Source organism: Bos javanicus, chromosome 2 (assembly GCF_032452875.1).
Source record: "Bos javanicus breed banteng chromosome 2, ARS-OSU_banteng_1.0, whole genome shotgun sequence".
Classification (NCBI taxonomy): domain Eukaryota; kingdom Metazoa; phylum Chordata; class Mammalia; order Artiodactyla; family Bovidae; genus Bos; species Bos javanicus.
Window position 1 is genome coordinate 31371708 of NC_083869.1, and position 17278 is coordinate 31388985.

The 17278-nt window shown below is 36.3% G+C and overlaps 1 protein-coding gene across 4 annotated transcripts in view; it reads left to right on the top strand.

Moving 5' to 3' along the window:
* The first annotated feature begins 727 nt into the window (after positions 1-727).
* Positions 728-17278, top strand: part of SLC38A11 (solute carrier family 38 member 11) — a 60426-nt gene continuing 43875 nt past the window's right edge. For 2 of the 4 annotated variants that reach the window (XM_061436484.1, XM_061436500.1), the window contains exons 1-7: positions 728-1237; positions 1922-2039; positions 4205-4279; positions 10460-10594; positions 11817-11882; positions 13196-13302; positions 15450-15529. In XM_061436484.1, coding sequence (XP_061292468.1) covers positions 1199-1237; positions 1922-2039; positions 4205-4279; positions 10460-10594; positions 11817-11882; positions 13196-13302; positions 15450-15529 — 620 coding nt within the window. In that variant the 5' untranslated portion in view covers positions 728-1198. The remainder of the gene's footprint in view (positions 1238-1921; positions 2040-4204; positions 4280-10459; positions 10595-11816; positions 11883-13195; positions 13303-15449; positions 15530-17278) is intronic. The other 2 variants (XM_061436505.1, XM_061436492.1) reach the window with 2 other exon arrangements.

The following is a 17278-nucleotide window of genomic DNA, read 5'->3' on the forward strand; positions in this document are numbered from 1 at the left end:
TTACGGCTGCAAATGAATGAATTAAAATATAAAGCATGGCTACAAAAGATGCACACAAGCTTCATGAATTAGTTGAGTCTAGCAATGAAGCGAAAGGAATGGGGAAGGGCAAAGGGATGTCTATTGTGGCATTAAATGCTTATTTTTGCAATGTGAAAAAATATGACAAAATACTAACTCTTGTTACTTTGACAGTGGAGAATATATGAAGTTTATAATTCTCTTTAGGTTTTTCTACGTTTTTAAAATGTTTCATAGTTTTACATAAATATTTATGAAAAAGAACCTCTTGAATTATTTGATAAGTAGATGTTATATTACCATTCTTACAGTCCCTGAAACTGTTCTCTAGCTATTCTCTTTGTGATTGAATATTCTCTGGGCCTGTTTCCTCATCTTAGGGTAACAGGGGTGAACAGAGGGTCATTTAAGATTCTTTGTGGCTCAGATACTCCAAGTGCCTTTTCTTTCCCATCCCCTGACACTCCTCCTTACCCCCTTTCATGGTTCAGTAACTGACTCCACTATCCTTCCATCTTCCTTTACTTAAGTCATCTATTCTGAAAAGTCACCCAGCGACATCTGACAAAAGCATTCTTAGTAAACAAGTTTGCTAAAACTTTAGAAAAGTTTTTTGTGTATTTTCCATTTAAAACTCTTAGCTTTTCATGGCTTATCTCTGACCTAAAAGAAGTAGAGGGAGCAGGAGAAGGTGGCAATAGAAAAGAGGCTCCGTAAGTGCCTTCTTACCTGGGTATCAGATTCCAGCCAAGGGGCAGCTAATTTGGGAATGGACTAGAATGAGGCCATCTTAACTCTTTGTGCCATCTGGGCAGGTCAGCGTGGGCACAATAAACTGTACTTTGTAACTGGAGGTTGGGTGGGAGGGTTAAAAACAAGAAGAGGGAGGGGCGAAATACGGGGAGAGAGGGCCACCCTCTTTCAGAAACAAACACCCTGTAGCATCTCCGCCTCAGCAGGAAGGTGCGTTTGTCTGGGCAAACCCGGAGGGGAAAGCGCCTCGCCTGCAGCGGCCAAGTGAGTTGGGCCGGCAGCCCGCGGGGAGGTGGGGCGAATTGCTTCCGCAGAGCCTCAACCCGGCTCTCTCCCGGCGCCCTGACGCCGGGCTCGGAGGTCGCGGAGGAGTCGAGGACCCGCGCCCGCGAACCTTCCACCCGCGGAAGACCCGGGTGCAGCCATGGGCTACCCCGGGCAGAGGCCCGTCATCCCGCCGCAGGTAAAACTGGAGATGGGACAGGTTCTGAAGGCAGGACCGTTCAAGTTTCCTTCACCTGCAGGAGTTCAGCTGCCTTTACCTGCAGGAGTTCAGCTGCCTTCACCTGGGGTCTTGATTTAGCACCAAGATTGAGGGCAGGAATAGAAGGGAGCGGAAGAGGATGAGATGATTAGATAACATCACCTACTCAATGGACGTTAAGTTTGAGCAAACTGGGAGATAGTGGAGGGCAGGGAAGCCTGGCGTGCTGCTGTCCATGGGATGGCAGAGTCAGACACGACAGCGACTGAACAAGGTTCCCCAGGAGAAAAAAATTTGCCTTAATCTTTTTTTTTTTCTTTTTTTGGTCAGGCACTTTTCAATATAACCCCTTTCGTTTCACACACACACACAAAAATCACATTTGCTCCCTGGGAGATCCTGTACTCTAGGAGTTCATGCAGCAGTCCACGATCTTGGCACAGCTGTAATCAGCACATTTTAGGATGGAGTGTGTTCAGAAGCTCTGCATTACTAGATATTATTGTTACTTTTTATTATTATCTTCATCTTCTTACCGTTATTGACATCACTTGTTATTATTACTAATATCGTGTTAGTCTCCTACATTGCGTATTTATTTTAAAATGTTCAAAATTTTTGATCTAAGTCTTTATTCAATCGCATTTTTATATACTGAAATAGAGCCATCAAGATGACAGAGAAACCCTGGTTTCTGAACATAAGCACAAAGGGAAAACTTGTCGTCAGTCTGCTGCCGTTTTTAATGTTGTCAACTCAATTATAGGGTCTGGTATAATAGGTAAGTGTTTTTTTGTTTTGTTTTGTTTTTTTAATTTTTCAATGAAAAGGCCAAATTTAAGACATTTATTATGTTGCTAGTATTCATAGATTATTTTTAAAGGAAAAAAATTTAAATTATAAAATTGGTAATTTTTTTTTTCGTAAAAGCCTTCCTGTTTTCCAGTGTGCACACCATCAGTCTTTTATACTAAAGATGGGGTGGCAATTCACACACTGTTTCTACATTTGAGAGTATCCTCCGTGTGTGGTAGATTAAGGTGAAGCTGCAGATGGAAGATAACTAAAAAAATTTTTCCATGGGCTGTATATCAGTTGATAATGTTACCAAATTTACTTTTTTCACTGTTTCTGGAATGTCTACTGTTACTTGAATCATCTTTCTATAACCTTTTGGAGGTGTAAAACCTCCAGATATTTGAATATATTGCAGATACAAAACTTTAATGTGAAATGTAGCAATCTTGTGAAAAATCAAATCCATGTAATATTTCCTTACCCATTCAAAAAGTATTAAAATTTAAAGTCCAAACTTATTGTGATATATTAATTTTAATTGTAATCAATAAATAGAAATTGTTTTTAAATGGATTTTTAAAACAAAGGAGTCAAGTAATCCGAATTCAAAGAAATGAGCAGCTCATATTTTCCCAGTCTGAAGCCAGGGGTAAATTTCTGGCAAAATTAAGTGTATTACATTATAATAATAAAGGCAGCTTTTTTTTTTTCAGTGCTTCTTATTCTTTTTGTTATTTGAAAACATCCAATTTAAGGTAAAACTGAGACAAATCAAAATCCTGCAGATGCTCCTTGAGACTATTACTTTTTCTCTGTAATGTTTTGACATCTTAGTCACAGTTATCTGGATTGAGTTACTTCTCTTAACTTTCTCAAATTGATGTGTTTCTTGATTTTATTTTCCATATATAGACAATTTTTTTCATATGGTAGATAAAATGTAGGAACTGACACAAAGTAATAGCAAGTAGGGGCAAAGATTTGTTTGAAATTCTGCCTCCATGTGCCGTGGAGGTGTAGGCAGAATCCCAGAGTTAATTCCTAATATGAATACTTGAAGCTGATCCATGTCAGCAACCTTGAAAAGTACCTCTTAATTAGGCTCAGCAGATTTTTTAAAGGGGAAGGTTTTCAGGGAATAAAGCATTCTGGATGGAAATAGTTTATGTACATTTTATTTTAAATTTTTCATTGTACATAATCTAAAATTCCCCATTTCCCCCCCAAAAAAGTTTATAATAAATAATGTTATATACTCACTTCAGCTTTATAAAAAATACCTTTGCCTACTTATTTTTCTCTCCTTTTCCTACAGAGTTGCCCATCTTGACCCCAGAGTTAGTCTTTCCTCGAATCTCATAACCTTTCTATTCTTTATTTTCTAAGATTTTTTTTTTTTTTTTTTGGTGTGGACCATTTTTAAAGTTTTTATTGATTTGTTACAATGTTGCTTTTGTTTTAAGTTTTGGTGTTTTGGCTGGGAAGTATGTGGAATCTTAGCTCCCTGACCAGGGATCAAACCCATACCCTCTGCATTGAAAGGTGAAGTCTTAACCACTGGACTGTTGGAGAAGTCCCCCAAACCTTCTATACTCATCATTGTCTCTGTTTTCCCAGCCAGCCTGTAAGGAGAGCTCTGAGTCATTACTCTCCACATATTCTAAGTCATCTGTCCCCGCACCCTGAAAGTGAGAGTCGCTCAGTCATGTCTGATTCTTTGCGACCCCATAGACTATACAGTCCATGGAATTCTCCAGGCCAGAATACAGAAGTGGGTAGCCTTTCCCTTCTCCAGGGATCTTCCTAACCCAGGAACTGAAACCAGGTTTCCCGCATTTCAGGCAGATTCTGGTAAAACCCCGAAATGAACATTATTTGTGTGAATTGGCATCTGTTTATCATGTGATGCTTTCTTATCATATTCTTCTACCTCATAAACTCACTCTGTTGACATGTCCTTAATTTACAACATTTTATTCTGTAGTAAATATTAATATGCTAACATTTAATTTTAGTATTCATATGCACTGTTTACAACTATCTCATATAAATATGTTAATATTCTTAACTGATTATATACAGTAATTGGGGAAAAAACCTATTTGTATGTTTTATTCATGTGATGGGTGGCACATTTTTTTTTTCCAGGATTGCCTTATTCAATGAAGCAAGCTGGCTTTCCTCTGGGAATATTGCTTTTATTCTGGGTTTCATATGTTACAGGTAAAAAATACTATATAACTGCTTATTCCTGCAACTTAAATTATGCAATGATTGTTTTACACAAACACACATACACATCCCCCATAACTGAATTTCCTAACTAAAAAGTACATCAAAGAATCCTAGAGAATTTAGACATTTATGACTGAGGAGATTTACTTTTCTTGCTAATCCTCTGAACAGATTAGAAGAGTGTTGTATATTTCCAGGCCTAAATCCTTTTCATGTGCCATTTTCACTTTCTGCCAATAGTGGTAGGTGGAGGAGTCATTTTAAAGACTGATTAAGGCTGAGACTGTACTCTGAAAATATAGATGTCAGGAATTCCTTTCCCACAAAAAACATGGACAGGTGCTGACATGGACAACCTTTTCAAGCTCTGTTCATGCAGGTGGCACCAAGAGCCCAGGTTCTCAGCCAGTGGGGGTCCCCACACCACCACCCCCACCCCTGCCAGTCTTCAAAGGCAGCAGTAAGGCACTTCTGTATCCCTTTTGTCCTGCTTCCCACTTTTCATGTAATAAACCTATGTTTGGCCACTTCCCCATCTAAGTACAGACTTTACGACTAGTCATCTTATCTTACTGTGTTTGCACCCCTGCCCTGTCGTCCCCCCAGTACCCCTCATGACAAACACAAAGGCTTTCCTCTGCCTTAGGATCTCTGTGACACAGACAATCCTCCCCACCTCTGCACTGGTGGCTGCTGTGGGCTGCTATGTGTGATCACCTAGCTGCCTTTTACCAGGTGATGCAAAACACCTCAGCGGTCCCCTTCAGTGGAGTGGCAACCCGGGCCTCAAGAGTGTCACCTTCCTGTGAGGCTATGAATCCCAGCCATCATTTCCCCACATGACTGCTAGAAACCCCAAAGCTGGCCTCCTTGCCTCCAGGAGGGACCCACGTGTGGTGCAGTTGGAGCTGCAGAACGCAACCTCTGTCGGGCTGGGCTGCCTCCGGTCTCCACCAAGACTTTGTCCTTCTGAGCTATGCCCCTGGCTTATCTTTTCACTCTCCATCTTCTGAGAAGCTCCCTTAAATCCCATGCCCAAGAGTGTCTGTGTTAACTCTACTTATGGAGACTCTAAGATGCCATCCCCTATAAAATCTCAGTCTTCCAAAACCAGCCTGTAACTCAGCCATCTTTCCTGAGAAATAAAGTGAAGATTGCCTCAGAGCCTACACTCCCTTCCTCCCTGCTGTCTTCTCATTACCCCCAACCCCCCAAACCTAAGCTGCTTTTAGCTTCTACAGCACTTAATTTGTAGCTTAAGTAATAGGAAATCTGTAACTTGGTGCTTATTCAGAGTTGCTGGTGTTTAATTTTTATGTTATTCAAGAGAACATTTAGCACACTAAAAAAATCCCATTCAAGGATTTACCCATGTTGTTTTTAATTTCCTGTTTCCCAGTCAATCAGTACAAACAAATAATTAATTTCCTCCCAGGCATAATAACTATGGCTTATTTAAGTGCACTGTGAACATTTGCACACATCATAAACCAGAAGGTAGAAAAAAAATTAAATATACATCACCTAAAATCTCAACCAACACTTGAAGAGAATGAATAGTTTCTTGAAGCAAAGTCACATTATGCATACACAGATCAACTGATGCTGTATATAAACCTACAGCAGTGTCTAGAAGCAGACCTTTCCCAAGTCATATATTACAAAATTACTAATCAGTGGAAATTAGTTATTCTTATTAATTTAGTTGCATGATGAAAATCCTTGTATAGTTTTGATAAATAAAGGATGACCATGCAGAAACAAAACAAAAAATTGTAGACTATGATTCTTTTTTAAAGTTTCTTAATTAGGATTCTAAGAGCAAAATCTACAAATAGGGTTATAATATTGAGTTATTCTTTAAATTGACACTGTAATTATATAATTGTTTGTCTCTACAATTATTCTTTTGTCTTTTTAAGGCCTTTGTCTTTTTAATGAGATATGTTCAGTTCAACAAATGGTGTTTCTAAGTTCTGTTTTCATGTTTGTGAAATGTTGGGGAAAAAGAAAGAATGGTAAATATTTACAGCAAATGATTTTTAATTTGCTTTAAGGTTCTCATATTTGTTGATTAGAGTAAAATAATTTTTATTGTCTAAGCCTATGTAATGATATAAAAGAAAATTCACCTGTTGAATAACATAGATTCATTCATGGTTTATCTGTGATTTGCATATAATATATTTAAAGCAAGATCAAAATGTTATAATGAAAGGAAATGTTATAATGATTGATATTTGAGATTCCTAAAACTTTTGAGAGATTTATTTATAGCCTGTATTTTACATGTAAATGAAAGCATCTATTATTGACTAAATTCTTAGCAAATTGTTACTTTTAAGCAATACATTTTGAACTTTGGTAAAATTTAGCAGTCTCATTGCAACCACACAGTTCTTCATCAAAACTTCACAGCAACTGTGAAATTGGTTACCTCCTATTACCAGTCCTCACTGATTCTCTTCCTTGGCCAGTAACTTGCTGTTTAATTTTCCTGCCTTTAGCCTATATCTTTAACTTTCTGGTCTCTCCTTCATATTACTGCAAGAGTTATCTTTATAAAACCTCAGCCTGATCTGTTATTTCCCAAGTCAAAATGTTCCAAGACTTTGTTATGACCACAGGAAAAAAAAAACCATTCAAATTCTTTCGTGGTTCAGCACAGTTTGCACTTCTAGTCTCAACCCCTACTAATCTGACGTCTCTTTCACCATGTCACCGTCACTGCCTTGTGTGGCACTTGGATTTTAGCCATTCTGTATGATTCCATTACCCACATATAGACTATGCCTTCACACTGACTGCCTATGGATAGTCCCCCTGCTTGACATTATTTTTTCTTCTCTACCCGGTAAAAGCCTGTTTATCCTTCAGGACACTACTCAACTCTTATGTGAAGCTTTTCCTACTGTTAAACAAAGGATATAGGATAAATTACTATGTCATTTGTGCTTGTAGAATATTTTAAAATTTATTTATTAGGTCACTTATCATATTAAATTTCTATCAGATATGTAGACATCTAGCAATCTTGCTTTGCTGATCGTTGATTCATTCAATAGAGTTTTACTAACACTGCTGCCATTATAGCAATAAAGAACATTTTTCTTGCCACGTGAAGCTCACAATGTAGTATGTTAGGCAGAAAAAAAAGCACATAGTTGTGACTTTCATAAAAAATACCATAATATAAATATGTGCGTGACAATAAGGATTCTGGCATTAAACCTAGCCTCAAAGGAGCTGGCATGTTTTGGGGAGGAAAAGACCCCTTCACTGACTGTTTATGAAAAAATGTGAGTGAGCAAAGAAAATAGAAGGATGCTCTAAGCTGATGGAAATGTGGAAATGCAAAAGAGAACGTGTAAGTCATTCTATCTGGCTAAAGTATAGGGTTGATGTTGGTAAGAGGGAATATACAAAGTTAGAGAGGCTTGCAGAGGCGTTTGTGAAGGCTCCCTTGTAATGATAATCATTACCATTTCCTGATGACTGGCCTGACGCAGCCACTATAGTTAATCTTTCTGACTCCATGAAGTAGGTATGCATGTTTTACTTTTTATGAAGGTGGAAATTGAGACTTTGGCAGGTTAAAATTATTTGCCTAAGATCAGCAGTTACTGCCAGAGAAGGCAATGACACCCCACTCCAGTACTCTTGCCTGGAAAATCCCATGGACAGAGGAGCCTGGAAGGCTGCAGTCCATGGGGTCACTGAGGGTCAGACACAACTGAGAGACTTCACTTTCACTTTTCACTTTCATGCATTGGAGAAGGACATGGCAACCCACTCCAGTGTTCTTGCCTGAAGAATCCCAGGGACGGGGAGCCTGGTGGGCTGCTGTCTATGGGGTCACACAGAGTCGGACACGACTGAAGCGACTCAGCAGCAGCAGCAGTTACTGGCAACAGAGTTGAGATTTTGGTTAAATGCATATATGGATTCTGCGGCTAGACTACCAGGGTCTGAGTCCTGCCTCTTCCGTATGAGCTCTGTGACGTTTAGCAGTTTGCTTAAGCTTCTGTGCCTCACTTTTCTCATTTGTCAAATGCAGGATTGTAATAGCACCTACGTAGGGTTTTAGTGATGGTTAAACATGTCAATAAATATAAAGCATTTAGGAAAAGGCTTACCCACAGAAAGTGTTGTTAAGTATTTGCTAGTGTTTTTGTGGTTGTCATCATTACTGTCATTCTCATCAGATTCCAAATGCAATGCTTTTTCTAACATCACATGCAGCCTATAGAAAATAACTAAAAAATAGCAAAAGTTTTCATTCCTGTAGCATCTGTAGCATGCCAGGCATTGTGGTAGGCATTTAAACATCATCACATCATCCTCATAGACTCTTCAAGGTTAGGGTATTGCCTTACTTTTCAAATGAGATTCAGACTTTCATTCAAGATCCCACAGCTAATAAACAGTTTTTCTGAGAAAAATTATGAAAAGAGTTGATTTTTATTCAAAATCACTAGAGGATTTTCCTGGAGGATTTTAAGCAGAAGACATGGTCAAATTTATGCTATGGTCATATTCATCTGGTAAGAGAGAAAATGTCTGGCAAGTACTGGTAAGGAGAGGATGGTGAATGAGAGAACTATTAGGAGTTTTTGCAGTAATCCAGGCAAGAAGTAATAGAGGGGTAAGCCCTTAAAGCAGGTTAGAGATTAGACGTGAGGAGATACAGTTGGATAATTTATGATGCAGTAGTTAATGGATTTAGTGGACAAAGGAAAATAGAAGCTGGTGGATAATGAGAAATATAGTGTGACTCTCAAGTTTCTCTTGATACTATTCACAGTTTGGAGAAATATGAATGCAGAAACAGGCTCCAGAACAAATATATAAATTAGAATTTGGACGCCTAAATCAAGATGCCTACAAGATCTTCAAGGTAAAATATTTACTAGACAGCTAGATACAGAAATCTGGAGTTTTGGGAAAGTCCTAACTGGAGATGCAAATTCAGGAGTTACTGACATCTGTGTGAAAATTGAAGCCATGGCCGTGAATAAGACACAGTAAGACATCTGGAAGAGTGAGGGGAAAAAAAAAATCCCAGAATCCAGGATTTGGAAGAGTTAAAGAAACTGGTGAAAAAACTAAGTATAAATGGCTCCAAAGGTAGGAGGAAATTCAAGAGAAACTGGTGTCAGAAAGGAAAATGCTACTGAAAAGGCAAATACAATTAATATGTAAGAGGTTTCGACTGGATTTATCAACTTGGAGCTCATTGATGAATTTGTTAAAAGAAATTTCAAAGACGTGAGAGAATCAAGGTGGAAATGATATTGCACCGATTTGTATTTTCTTCTTTGTACTCTAATACATTTCCGAATAACTTAAAAGACCAAAAAAAAAAAAAAACTTGTAATAGAAACATGAGCAAGACTAAAAAGTAAGAATTTGTTTTTCTTTTTTCTTAATGTAATTTTCTTACACTAAAAAGTAAGAATCATACCTTCTGCACAGTTGTATATCCAGTAGAGTTGCAGTATTATTCTCTAGGTGTTCAAAAAGCATTGAGTTAAATGAGAGAGAGACTAACTTTTCATTATACATTTTTCTATATATTTGTATCTTCAATGTCAACTCTAAAATTGGAACTTAAATCTCTAAACAGTAAATTTCAAAAAAATTCTTAGAGTAGCCTGTTAACCATAATAACGATAAAATAAAGATATTGTACTCTGTTATAAAACAAATTATCTGATTGTCCTCAATCTATTTTTTTTCTGAATGTTTCACAGCACATTTTATTCTCAGTCTTCACATGTTGAATGCCTGTGAAATATTGGATAATCTAACTTCTGTTGCTTGAACATTTGAGCCACATCCTGTTAATAGTTGTTGCATTGGTTGTGTTAGGAAAGTGAAATAGGAAACTGAAGCTTTAACTTTAGTCTGCATACCCTCTTCTGTCTAGTTCATTGCATGGATATGTTAAGTCTGTTTGCATCTTGATTTAAAAATATATAACTGGAAGCAGTACAGTTTCATGAAAGATAATGTTTTAAGAAAATAAAGTAAGCCTTGCCATGGTAATTTACTTTAGCACTGAACTCTTCTTTGAAGCCTGTATTTTTCTTTAAGTCAAAATATATTTTTAAAAACCTTTATATTAAATCTAATCTGACATTTGTTTAATGGTTATTTTTGCCACAGATTTTTCCCTCATTTTATTGATAAAAGGAGCTGCCCTTTCTGGAACAGACACTTACCAGTCTTTGGTCAATAGAACTTTTGGCTTTCCAGGATATCTCTTACTCTCTGTTCTACAATTTTTGTATCCTTTCATTGGTAAGAATGAATATGAACATGAATATTATAATTACTTTCATAAATACACAACCATTTCTGAATAAAATAATTTTAATAGTTGTTAGTCATTAAAGAATACTAATAGTTGTATTTTCCACACTGAGTGTTTAGCTATTTTTCCATTGTTTTCTGTTCCTTTTGGTCTGTTTTCTAAGTATTTCATTAAAATAAAGTAAGATTGCTTTTCACTGGATTAATGCTTGTAATTCCCTAGTTTGGTGAAGAATATTAGGTTGAACAAAAAATTCATTTTGATTTTTCCATAAGCTATTATAGAAAAACCCAAACAAACGTTTTTGACCAACCCTGTAGAATGATCTGGGAATAAAAGTAAATGAGAGAAATAATAGATTTCTTCTAAGCTGAAATTTTTTTGAAAAGCTAAGGATTTGTGGAAGTCATGTCCAAGATAAGTTTGCACCCAATACTTCTAAAATAAGTAATGTGTTAACATTCACCAATGGCTGAATTGATTTCATTTTAAAAATTAATAACACAGAAGCTGTTATTCAAACCACAAGTTCCTTATGTCTCTACAGAAGGCTAAGAATATATTTCCCCCAAATATTGCTTTTGAAGTCTTCACAATTTTCTATTATTTTTCCTCACTTTGAGTAATACATGTGTTCCTAAAGAGTGTTTGGCACTGAACTTTAATAACACAACAAAACACATGTTTTTAATATAAATTTATTTATTTTAATTGGAGGCTATTTACTTTAAATTATTGTACTAGTTTTGCCATACATTGACATGAATCCGCCACTGGTGTACATGTGTTCCCCATCCTGAACCCCCCTCCTATCTCCCTCCCCATCCCATCCCTCTGGGTCATCCCAGTGCGCCAGCCCCGAGCATCCTGTATCATGCATCAAACCTGGACTGGCAATTCATTTCACATATGATAATATACATGTTTCAATGCCATAACAAATCTCATTTTAAATGCCTACCAAAACTCACTATTATTTAAAGATGTTCTGAAAAGAATCAAAGTGAACGTCTTTGTAATATAAATTGATATTCTCCCACAAATCTGCTGTCTAGTTATTTTTAAAGTCTTAGGTATTTGCAGTCAAAGTAAATATTTGAAAGTAAGCTTATGCCACTATTAGAGAAGTGATAACTGTTTACTTTCAAAATATTCAAGGTGAAATATATGATGACTTATTGGTGACTGTTGTTTTAATTATGTTTTTAGCTATGATAAGTTACAACATAATAACTGGAGATACTTTGAGCAAAGTTTTCCAAAGAATCCCTGGAGGTACGTCAATATATTTATTTTGTATAGTTATTTATATAATCATAATAATTTGAAAGTAAATATTTGCAAGGGGAGGAATTGGATGACTTCAGATATCCAGTGATATCTATGATCCAATCTGATTCTAAAGTATTAATCCACTTTTATGTATAATTTAGCTCTAATTTAGCTATTTAAATATTATTATTTATGCTACATATCATCAATTCTCTGTGTATCATTTTTTCATGTACTATTTATGCTACACCATTTTTTAAATAAGCAGGCTAACCTTTGTCCCCATTATTTGTATTACAGTATAATTTAATGTAATAAAACTAACCCTTTTTCATGTATACTTCTGTAAGTTTTGACAAATTATCCAGTCATACAACCACAGCCATAATCAAAATACAGAACAATTCCATTATCTCCCCAAATTTTCCTCATTCCCCTTTGTTGTCAAACTTTCCCTCATCTCCAGCGGTTGGGAATACTGATTAGACTTCTCGTCCTGCTTTTCCTTTTCCCAGAATACCAAAGAAAAGGCATCTTGTAGTAGCTAGCCTTTAGGGGTCTGGCCTCTTTCACTTAGGATATTAAATGTGTCTGGGGGTTTGTTAGTGATGTACTCCTTTTTTTTAATTATTTGCTGAGCAGTTTTCTGTTATATAGATATAAACAGTTTATCTGTCATTCAGTTGAGGGGCATTTGGATTGTTTCCTGTTTGGCTTGATTATGAAAAAGCCTCTGTGAACACTTTAGCAGACCTTTTCAAAGTTTGCCACAGCTCCACTCCCCGTTCATCCTTTCACCATATCAGGGCTATTTGAGTAATTTAGAGATTGTGAGTCTTTTTGTTTTGAAAGTCCCTCTTCTAAGCCACATAATCTCCAGTAGGAAATACACTCTAAAGGGACAAAGGAAGGTAGAAGCAGGAAACCTGATTTGGAGGCTACTAAAATAATGTAAATGCAAAATACTATAACACTATTTGATTTATAAGTTAATCCTTGATGTTATTATTTCATAGAACCATGAATAAGTTTCATGGTTCTATGAAACTTATTCAAGACTGTAGCCTATCAGGCTCCTCTGTCCATGGGACTTTCCAGGCAAGAGTGCTGGAGTGGATTGCCATTTCCTTCTTCAGGGGATCTTCCCGACCCAGGAATAGAACCCTGGTCTCCTGCATTGCAGGCAGATGCTTTACCGTCTGAGCCACCAGGGAAGCCCTTATAGTAATTGTCATTTTTATAATTAAATATTTGACTACTTGGGTCACTGGTATATTCATATCTATAAACACTATATAATAATTGTTGTATTTCAGTTGATCCTGAAAACTTGCTTATTGGCCGCCATTTGATTATTGTGCTTTCCACGGTTGTCTTTACTCTGCCTTTGTCCTTGTATCGCGATATAGCGAAGCTTGGGAAGGTAATTTCTACATTTTAAATACGCAGAGATGCACTACATTACCTGCATTAACTTTGTAAAATTACTGCCTATATGACCAAATTCTTAATTACAGTATTTATCTTTAGTTTCTTTTAGTTACTTACACTTGTATTAGAGTAAACTTTGTTTGATAGTTTATCTTATTTGGGAGAACTGATAGTTAAATACTTGATGAGTATGAAATGAATAGGTCCCTTTCTTTTTCCTTTTTTAAGGCAGATATTCTGATATCAGACAGAACACTTTAATTTTAGAAAATATTAAGAACTGTATTAAACCAACTCTATTTACTGAAAAAAAAATCTATCATTTTTTGTAGATAGTTTAGACAATTTAAAAATAAATTAACTTTAATGAAGTAAGAATGAATCAGTTAATTTTTTTGTTGTAAATTGGCATTGTAAATGGCTTAATTTTTTTTTTTAATTACAATGTCTGTTCTGCCCATTTTTATCCAGTGAATTTAAATATCAGTATATTGATTGATTAAGAATCTGGCCAATATTTATGATTCTTATTGCTAAAGAAAAATGGTGATTTATTTGTAATAAAACCAATCAAATAAGTATTCAACTCACCACATATGCTTATCTCTATACATTAGCCTTTATCTGGCTGTATTTTTCTCCCTCACTCTCATAAAATGTTTGTATTTTACCCAAAATGTTATTGGTGTTGCATCTACATTATGCCAAGCATTCTGAGGAAAAAAAATTTTTTAGAGAGCGAGTCATATTTTTTCAATCTATTTTGAAAAATCCAACAGTTGATTAATTTTACTTTTCACTGTGATGTTGTTATGTATACACAGTGGTGAAGTCCCTCCTTCCAGGCAGAGCTGAGAGTGGGGATGATATTCCAGTTTTCTGCCCATGCTGTCTTCTTTACATTACAGGGATCCAGAAATAAATAAAATTGTATTAAAAGGGACTTTTTGGGTGAATTATCTGAAATATATGAACTATTTCCCATTTCTCATGTTCAGTATAGACATAAATGTTTTCTTCTGAGAGCAAAAGGCAAGGCATTTATGAGAAGAAAGCTAATATTCTATCATATTGATAACATTTGAACATTTTGTCCTGAAATGTGCCTTACAAATGTCATACTGAAGTATCCCAATGCAAAGCAGAGTAGTTAGGAACACTCATCTGGAGTCAGGCTGTGTATCTGAATTCCCCTTCGACCACTTTCTTGCTGTGTGACCTTGGGATTTTTTTCTTAATATCTCGGTGGATCAGAGGACTCGTAATAAAACCTGCTCTAGTTTAAAACTAACAACCCAAGAAATAAGATTAATGACAAATGAAATAAAAGCAATTTTATATTTTTCTTATCAGATAAAAAATTCTAAAATGTCTTTATTCATTATAAAAAATTGAATAGAAACACAAATTTAATGTAATGAGTGAACATAACACACACAGGCCAGTTTATATTTTAACCTGTTGAAATAGTAACAGAAGAGAGAGAAAGTAGCAAAGAAGACTCTGGAAGCGCAGCTGCTGCTACTCAGTCATGTCCGACTCTTTGCAACCCCACAAACTGTAGCCCGCCAGGCTCCTCTGTCCATGGGATTTTCCCGACAAGAATACTGCTGTGAGTTGAACCCATGTGTCCTGAGTCTCCTGCATTGCAAGTGGTTCTTTACCACTGAGCCACTGGGACAGACCAAAGGGTGAAACTGCATAGGAAAAATGGACTAATAGAGCTGGAAAGCAGAAGGGAAGAAGCCGAGGCATCCCAAAATGTGTGTGAGTGGGTAGGTGTGTGGGGATGTTGTGTAGGAAGGGCCAGGGTAAGATAGACAGTAGCAATAAGCAATTATAGATAGAAGAAAAGCACAAGTCAACACTAAAAACCTGACAAAAAGTGAAAACATAACTTCACTTTATGAAATAGTCATATTTGGTACTTGTTCTATTTGTGGGAAAAAAACTAAGAGTATGATCTGATAAAAATGTACATGCCTGAGATTATTAACAACAATTGGTAAGAATGAACTACTAAAGAAGTATATCCTAAAAGCTACATAAATTTAGTCAAGTAAAAAGTAAATCACCTAATATTTTCAATTACATTGTCTCTTCTAAACTGATGCTATATCTTTACATTTTCTTTTGCAGATCTCTCTTATTTCTACAGTTTTAACAACTCTGATTCTTGGAATTGTAGTGGCAAGGGTAGTTTCACTGGGCCCACACATGTAAGTTTCCTTGCTTTATTGGTTGATATTTGACTTATACCCATCATTTAGGCTTTCAGATGATACACTATAAATGCAGAAATACAAAATTATGATAGTACCAGAAGCATCATTTAACTATTTGATGAAATGCAAGTATGATTACATTAAAGTAGACCTACATTTTCCCTTGGACCCTGCATGGCTGATGAGATTAAACCATGTTTACTTATCATTTTAATAATCTGCTCAAAAAATTAAAATAAGGAAGGGATTTTGAATAGTGAGAAATAGGAACAATTTAGTGCAGTGGTAGAAAGCAGAAGGAGGGAAGACGATAGAGGGTAGAAATTTCTGTGTCTATCCCAGAGTTAAATATGTTCTTAACAAAATATTCAACAGTCTAGGCTAAAATGAGAATGATAAAGAATATAGTGAATGTTTGCTCTATTAAATAAAATACAGTCACCTTGAAAATCTCTTTTTTCTCTGCTCAGATTATGTTATTTTCTTGTATTAAAATGCTTTATCATTTGTGAACTTATAGTGATACTTGGTAGTAATATTTGTTTTTTTATATTATTTGGCCAAATAAAATGTTGGCAACTTGGCATTGGGTCCTCAAATTTTAAAAATGTTACTTATCAGTAAAATTTGAAGTATAGGGTCTACTGATCTAAACCACACAGTTTTTTGCTTTGATTATAGAATAGATTTATCAGATGAGAACTGGATAATTTATGTCTGTAGTCCCAAGAGAATGCTAGAATGAAACTAGCTTAAATTGGCTTTAAACACAAAATTGGGTTCCCACTGCTGCTGCTGCTGCTGCTGCTGCTGCTAAGTCCCTTCAGTCGTGTCCGACTCTGTGCGACCCCATAGATGGCAGCCCACCAGGCTCCCTGGTCCCTGGGATTCTCCAGGCAAGAACACTGGAGTGGGTTGCCATTTCCTTCTCCCATGCATGAAAGTGAAAAGTGAAAGTGAAGTCGCTTAGTCGTATCCGACGCTGTTCCCACAATGCACAATAAATATTTGTTGAATAAATTAGTAAATAATACATTATGGAGTTGCTGTGATACCTTAAATATTTTCTTTATCCTAAATAAGACAAAATTAATTTAAGACATAATGTCTAACACAGTACAAGGAACATGCTGGGTCTTCCATTAATGTTATCTATTAAGAAAAAAACCTGGTGAATAGCTGTAATTGATAACACCATCCCCAAGGTAACATTTTTTTCCTACTGATCATTGTTCTGCAAAATCACTTCATTTTCCACTATATATGCTTATGTCAGGCTTCTTAATTTACCAGGAAAATACCAAAAATTATGCCTTAAATTTATTTGAAAAAAGTGTGAAATATCTGAACTAACTTTATTTCATATGGTCTTTTCAAAAAGCATTTATTTTTTAAGGACTTCAATAAAAGGGATGAGTACAAATATCCATAATATTTATATTAATCTTCTCTTCAAGTAACTTAGGAGAAGGCAATGGCAACCCACTCCAGTACTCTTGCCTGGGAAATCCCATGGATGGAGGAGCCTGGTAGGCTGCACTCCATGGGGTCACAAAGAGTTGGAGACGACTGAGCAACTTCACCTTCACTTTTCACTTTCATGCACTGGAGAAGGAAATGGCAACCCACTCCAGTGTTCTTGCCTGGAGAATCCCAGGGACGGGGGAGCCTGGTGGCCTGCCGTCTATGGGGTCGCACAGAGTCGGACACGACTGAAGCGACTTAGCAGCAGCAGCAGCAAAT